The 7,481-nt window shown below is 39.6% G+C and overlaps 1 protein-coding gene across 1 annotated transcript; it reads right to left on the bottom strand.

The window, feature by feature from the left end:
- Positions 1–723: 723 nt before the first annotated feature.
- Positions 724–5,199, bottom strand: LOC149843477 (serine/threonine/tyrosine-protein kinase HT1-like). The gene is made up of 4 exons (XM_089999836.1): positions 5,061–5,199; positions 2,948–4,005; positions 1,173–1,628; positions 724–1,050 (listed from the first exon to the last, which is right to left on the bottom strand). The coding sequence occupies exons 2-4, from the start codon at positions 3,710–3,712 to the stop codon at positions 790–792; spliced, it is 1,482 nt and encodes a 493-aa protein (XP_089855962.1). The 5' UTR covers positions 3,713–4,005; positions 5,061–5,199; the 3' UTR covers positions 724–789.
- Between the last annotated feature and the right edge of the window lie 2,282 nt (positions 5,200–7,481).

Genomic DNA, 7,481 nt, shown 5'->3' with positions numbered 1-7,481 from the left:
AAATTTGCACCATTGTATCTGCCGGAAAGAATGCTCATGTCACCTCCCCGCGTCTTAATAAACTTGTCCCTTGTAGGGCCCATACAAGTAGATATTGGCAATAAAACTTCGGTACTAATGAAAGCAATCATATACTATATTGGGAACGTAACATGCATGGACAGGGTACAAACTTTATCACAACAAAATGATCACAGGAAAAACAATTAGACCTTGGCTGTAAAATTTTCTATTTTGATTTTTTTTTCCTTTCGATAGGTCCATGGGATTAGAACCCGAGAACTGCCACCTAACCATCCAGCTATCTCATTCGGCATCCTCTAGACAACTAACTTCACTACCACAGGGGGGCTCCGATTGTCTGGTAGGAGCAGTAGAGCACGTCACCTTATGTTGGAATGTTGCAGGTTCAAAACCGAATGGTATAGTTGTGTATAACTGGTAGGGATCAGACTAACCCCAGCTTGCCTTTCAAAAAAAAAACTAAAACTTCACCATATTATGATTAAAAAGATGCAGAGCTCGAATTATGAAAGCAAAGGCATGAAAATGCATGTTTTTTATTTTAGATTATTAAGACTCTCTCTCTCTCTATTGCCTATCTAAAAAAAAAGACTCAATGCATGTCTGAATGATTAAGTGATGCAAGCAGATGTTTGCATGAGCTGGAATAATGCACAAACATGGGCACCAATGAATGCTTATGTGAAACAAAGCAGGGGCTGGTGAAGAAAATGTTAATAAAAGGACAATGTCGAACCCGAGTATCAAAAAGTCGATATAAAAGAACTATTTACGGGTTGAGGAACTGTCAGGATTCACCAAGCTGAGCTTTGAAATCCAATGTGCAAGCCGTTTCTTGTGGTCTTGGCAAGTAGAGCTCTGGACCAGGTTGAGTGTGCCGTTGCGGGCAAGAGAAGACTCGAACTGTTCCAAGACCTTCACAATCTGCCAGAATTCTGGCCTCTTTTCAGGAAGCAGAGCCCAGCACTGCTCAATCAAAGCTCGAAGTGGGGGAGGGCAAGTTGGTGAGATAGGAGGCCTTGCATTCTGGACCAGTAAAACAATTTCTTGTTAGGGGGCGGTCGGAAGACAACAGACCAGAAGATAAAAAGACGGAAGATGTAGCTCATGTTAATAGCACAATAACAAAGATGATGATGGCAGCGTACCTTGTCCACCACTGCAAACGCTGCCTGAATGGGTGTCATATCCTCATACGGAATAGTCCCAGCAACCATTTCCCACAAAACAAGACCGAAGCTATAAACATCAACCTTGTGTCCATAAGGCTTGTGCTTGATCATCTCAGGTGCCATCCACCGATACGTTCCTGGATCTTCAGTCAGAGCATCACAATAAGCCTCTTCACAAGCTATACCAAAATCTGCAATTTTCAGGTGATGCTCTTGATCAAAAAGCATGTTCTCAGGTTTAAGGTCTCTGTGTATAACCCCTTGGGAATGCAGGTACTCCATTCCTCGAGCAATATCAAGAGAAATTGCTATCAGTTTTTGAAGACCAAGGCATTGAGGCTCAAGTTTGTGCAGGTATGCCCTTAAAGATCCACCAGACAGGTATTCGGTGATCACACCAAAAACTGGTGGTTGTCTAAATGCTGCTACCAACTGAAAAGAAGAATGAATTCCACATAAGTGGTTTATGAATCTCCTGAACACCAAGACTACAATTATCCACAAACAAGAAACACAATTGCAGAAATACAGCCTGTCTGGTTCCTGAATTTGAAAGCTGACCTCATGTAATCAAAGTTTCATTTTGACCCATGGCATCCATACTGTGTAAAAAAGATGAATTCATTCTCAACAAATGCATGAGAATGATCTTTTCCCAGTTTCTGTATTTCATGTAGTTTAGAGAACAAAATTTCTGAATTCCGTGCAAACAGCTTTTAGGTTCATGAGAAAATCATGCATTATGGCCTAAAATGGAAACCAAACAACATGAAATTGGCACTTAAACAAGATACTGGCTCATAAAGGACATGGAAGCACAGGAACTTAAAACATCACTTTGCATGCTATAACTGAAATCAGTGACTCAGAGAGATTGTCCAATTTGAGCAAGGTTGGAGTTCAAAGTCAACAGCATGTAATTGAGACCTGCCTGGACGCACCAGAATGAATTTCAATCATTCATATTCCTACCTGAAACAGATTATGGCGTAAAACCAAGAGGGTCAACAGAGACACTAATGGATCCCAAATTAGTGACAGTTTCAACTGTTGATGAAAAGTAGGCATTTGAAAAATAAGATGCAAATGTTTATGAAATAGAGCAATCAATCACTAATCACTAATATGTGGATAAAAAAACTTACCAGAAAAGGTTTAGAAATCGTCTTGAACTGCAACATTTACTATGTAATTAAGAAAAAGTAACAGAAACATGAATCAGGTTGAATTGCTCAGGTCAAAAAGCCTACTTGATGAATTAAGTTTTTTGAGTCTAGACTCGTGTCCTTGTCAGTTTACATAAAGTTTGTCAAAGCTCCAACTCTGACCAAGCTTCCAGACCCAACTGTATGTATCATCCATCCTATTGCTGTATTCAGTTTCATTTCTTTTTTTTGGGGTCTTTTATAATAGAGCATCATGTAAGTAAAAGTAAATTAATTCCGAAGAGTAACAGTAGGAGGTGTAGCACAAAGACCCTTGCAACAATTTAAAATCATTTGGTGTCTTCTTCCAATACTTCTACCAGCAGGACAAAAACAAAACTCACAAAACATAAGAACTATCATGCAGCAGCCAATTCAATTCATGAAGTTCCAATAAGAGTAATACAAGACAGTAAACATCGAAAGTTCTGTTTCAAAGGTACGACCCATAGAGGTTTGACCAACAAATAGCAAAAGTGCCCAATAAATGCAGGTACCATCATCACTCATGTTCTCTCAAAAAAATAAAAGTAGTAACTTCTTTACCTGTATCACATTTTTGTGGTGAAGATGAGAGAGAAGAGTAACCTCTCTATTGAACTGTTTCTCCAGCCGAGCAGTCATGTCTCCATTTTCGTCATCATCAGGTTGTCTGATAACCTTGACAGCAACAGGCTGATCCTTGTAAAGTCCGTAATATAGTTTACTATGAGCTCCAGAAGCAAATCTAAAACCCAAAAATAATTTTGAAAGGTCAACCTTCCACTCATCAGTTGTTTCCAGAGCTGTAACTCTTCCTCCAGCATGATCAAAATACTTGGTCCATGAGCATTCATTTCGTAGCTTTGGTTTATCATTGAATTTACTAGATGAAGCAGATATCTGCATTGAATCAGTCAAATTATGGTTGTGCAGATCTCTTGAAAACAATCTGTTGATGAAACTTTTATCATGCTCTCTTCTTCTTGAAATTGGAGTTGAGAACCTTTTGCGATCCAACCTGGCTTCCTTAAATTCATCCGGGAGTGCAGTTTGAGGAAGGGGTGACAATGCTCTTGATCGGGTTGGGACATGATTTTGCTGTTCTTTCTCCAAATTATTTTCAGCTTTAGATGAACTCTGTGCAGTTTCTGTTTTTCTAGAGGGCTGGGCAATTGAGCCAGAGTTAACCCCCTTCACAGTTGAAACAGAACTATGATCTGGTTTGAGAGAAAAAGGAACAGATGAAACCCTAGATGGATCCCATCTGTGACACACAGTATGTGAATAATTTGCCCGTCTCACCCAAGAGCTATAGTTGATATCATCCATTGTTACCTTAACTCTCTATTAGCAGAACAAAACTAATCAACAAATGATTTGAAATAGAAAATCATCGAAGGAAGCACGTCCTCCGCACGAAACACTAAATTCCAGGAAACCAGTGTCCTACCAATCTTATGCCCATTATATACATGCAAAAATGGAATCAAAAAACCCATCAAGCGCTCCTCTAGCGGACCCAATAACAGAATATCTCAACCCCACATCACCATCGAAGGTTGCGTTTTCCTTCCTCCTTAAATCCAATTTAACAATAAACAGAAAGAAAAAACAAGTATAACCTGTGAATTATGGCAGAAAAGGAAAAGTCAGATACGCTCCAGCAACTCAAAGAAAATAGGCAAGAAAGGACTCTTGTTATGGCAAAACCCTAACACTAAAACAAAGAGAAACAACCATCTACAGCCATTACGAAAAAAAACGGAGAAACGAGAGAGAGAGAGAGAGAGAGAGAGAGGTTCAGATCTCTATTATGCAATAAACGAAAGGAGTTGAAAAGAAAACAGAGAAAGAAGAAGATGACAAGAAAGGAATTCAAAAGTCCATCACAGGTATGAAGAAAGAAGATCGGAAGATATTAACTCAAACATCCATCATACGTATTATTATTGAAAAAAAAAATCCAAACTACAAGGAAAGAAAACCAATTCCTCGAACCATACATAACTAAAGCATTCTCCATTGACCACAAAACTACAGAAGGATCAAATCGCAAGAGAAATGCTCAACTTTTAATTGACCATCAATTTTTCAATAAGAAAAAAACCAATTAATCAAGCCCTATAACAAAAGAAACCCAATTCACAAAGTCAAGATTAAAGCATCAAACAGAGCAACCATTGACCACAAGAATACAGAAAATCAATCACCAGAGAAAAAACAGCCGATGTGAAATCCTCATAAGGAGCTTTTCACATGCAACCATTTTCGCTTCTATAGACCAAGAAGCCAGAAATCAAATTCCCATCAAGCGAATACCTTTCCAAACCAATCAAACACCCAAAACGAAAGAACCCAAATCACAAGCCATGAAACAAAGCACAAGAACACGTTCCATCATGTGATCTCACATCCGTATAAAACCACCAAGCTCTAGGTCAAAAATCCTACCGTCAAAAACCAGAGAAAACCACAGCCCACCATGAATTCAAACAACAAACAAAACAATGGGTAACTTCCTATCCCCACAAAAACCCAATAAAGAAACACCAAAATAAGGAAACCTAGAAGAAGATTCCATGTTGGGCATCTCCCCTTCAATAAAAAAAAAAACACCCAAAAAAAACAAGAAGAAGACAACCATGGATCCCAACAAGCAGAATTGGGTAAACCATACCTCAAGAATACAAGCAAATAAACGATACGAGCTCCAATATCTCTTGAATCCAACAGGGTAGGATCAAACCCTCTCTCTCTCTCTCTCTCTCTCTCTCTCTCTAGCCGGGCTGGCTAGGAATTATTCAGGGAGGAGGAATTCAACAGAGAGATCCGGATACGTATTCGTATCTGCCGTGAGGGAATGCTTATACGCATAGGTGTACGGCGTTCTGGAGGACGAAGTTAGATTCGCTATGATTGGAATTGGGGTGGTGGGGGCCCACTATTCCTCAAAGTCAAGGCCGTGCACTTGAGTTGGAAGGAGCGTCAGGGAAAAGCTCTTTTAAACCAACCTTTCGCTCTCAGGGATTTGGGGGTTGTGGTGTGGTACGGAATTGGTGAGACAATTCTTCGTGGATTCAATTGACCATGTTGCGCCTACATAGCTCATCATGTTTACTTGGGGTTGGGGATAGGCAGTCAACCATACTAACTAACCATGGTTAAAATAGAATTAATACATGATTAAGAATAAACGGATTAAACAATGAGTTACAAAAAAAAAATTGGTGTATATTACGTGCCGGTTTAATTTGTTTTTTATTTTTACAAAAACGAGGTTAAACATGGGCATGTGCATACGAGATTTAAAGCTTTAAAATCATGTTAGGGTACAGGAACTAAAGGGTTCAAATTTAAGACTCAATATGACTCCAGCATGAGATCTGATCAAATTAGATGCATATGACTATTTTCAAAAGTTTTTCCTTCTAAAATATATAGTTGTATGTGTTTTTAAATAATTTCTCTCATTTGAATGAGTTTTTTTTTTTCCTTTTTTTTGCAGCAAAGTGATGATGGATCGGCCTATCGGCAGAAAATCGATATGCTTCACCCTTGAATCGGCTACTTTTAAATAAATACAAAATTACTAAAATTTAATTTTTATTATTATTTTAATTCTAACATGAATCTAAGATAGAAATCTGATACCCAACTAAATAATTATAAAGGAAAACACATTAATCAAGATGAACTGAAATAGACCCTATGGAGCCGGTAGTATCTCTCGCTCCTGCTCATGCATCATGCCCCCTACCCCCACCCGATGGTCCCAAGTCTGGCTGGTCAAGCACGTTCAGCTTCTAACCTTCCCTTGTTTCCCATCCCACGTGCGTGCACACACAAGGAGAGAAAGAGGCCTGGCTCAAAAATTAATCGGGTCGGCCCGAGAGAAACTGGGCATGAGACAAATTTTGGTACCCGACCCACAGCAATTGGGGCACCAAAAAGCCTATTGGTTACCTGCCCTACTTTTTAAGTAGGGTTGCCAGAAAGTTTGCAGCTAGTCTGTTTTTAAGATTAATTTTCATTAAGAAAAACCCCAAAAAAAACTATTTTGCATATGATTTTCACTGGCTGTCTGCTTTAAAAAGAAAAATACTTAGTTGCCGTTATATTTTGTGGTTATACGTTATTTTCCATTATTTGAAAAATTGGAAGCTATGTCTCTTAACAACTTTCCACTTGATAGTGGGGAAGCCATCCCTTATAACAACTGGTACAGTGGGAATGTCTCTTCAGGTAGGGATGGCAGTGGACTTGGGGAAAAACGGACCCACCTTGTTTGGACCGAGGATCAAGGTTAAAATCAACACCACCTTGAGACTGGGCAGGGGTTTGGACCTTGTCCCCTGCTTTCACACTGCTTCACTGCCATCCCTGTCATCTCACTACAAAAATCTTAAAAAAGCAAGAGAGAGAGCATCACCATTCAACATTACCAAAATACATCCAAAGGAATATTTGATGAGAGAGAAACATAAGAGTAAAACAACGATGGTGACTGTGCACAATTCAGAGTACAAGCAAATCAGACCCCCCTCTCTACTATGTAATTTAAGAGCCAGATACACATCAGACATGACCGGTTGGCAAAGCCTTCCGAAATCGAATTTGATGCCCCTGAAGAAGATGTCATTTCTTTTAGTTCAGACCACCCACTGAAAACAACCATACCCGCCACAATAATCTCTATTTTTTTTGTTTCGTAAAATTATGGGATCAAGCAAGAGGTCCCGAATAACGAAACTCGAACAAGTTTGAACAGACGATGCACCCCAAGTTTGACAAAATAAGTCTAGAACGATCGGGCAAAGCCAAAATAGGTGAATCGTGTCCTCTACTGCTTTCTCACAAAGAACGCACATGCTAGAAAATTGAATCCCCCATTTCCTGACGTTAATCTGAGTTTGAACACGATCCAGAGCGACGAGCTACGCCAAAGCTTTTGCCCCTGGAATGGGCCCCTTACCCCACATACAATCACTAGGAAACTAGTCCATCCTAGATGGCAACAAGGAATGGTAACCTTGTTTAATAAAGAACCTATCTCCGCTCGCCATGGCCCAGTGAAGCCACGAGTGGCCATGGACAGGCC

The sequence above is a fragment of the Nuphar pumila genome, chromosome 3, assembly GCF_984573655.1.
Source record: "Nuphar pumila chromosome 3, dmNupPumi1.hap1.1, whole genome shotgun sequence".
NCBI lineage: Eukaryota > Viridiplantae > Streptophyta > Magnoliopsida > Nymphaeales > Nymphaeaceae > Nuphar > Nuphar pumila.
The sequence above is the reverse complement of the archived record's forward strand: the minus strand, read 5'-3'. Positions and strand labels throughout refer to the sequence as shown.

Excerpts from the sequence above, each read along its gene's own strand:
- LOC149843477 (XM_089999836.1), bottom strand. The coding sequence starts at position 3,712 with ATGGATGATATCAACTATAGCTCTTGGGTGAGACGGGCAAATTATTCA. Across the intron at positions 1,629-2,947 it reads ACCACAAAAATGTGATACAG|TTGGTAGCAGCATTTAGACA; the intron begins GTAAAGAAGTTA and ends TCTTCTTTTCAG. Across the intron at positions 1,051-1,172 it reads CGTTTGCAGTGGTGGACAAG|AATGCAAGGCCTCCTATCTC; the intron begins GTACGCTGCCAT and ends TTACTGGTCCAG.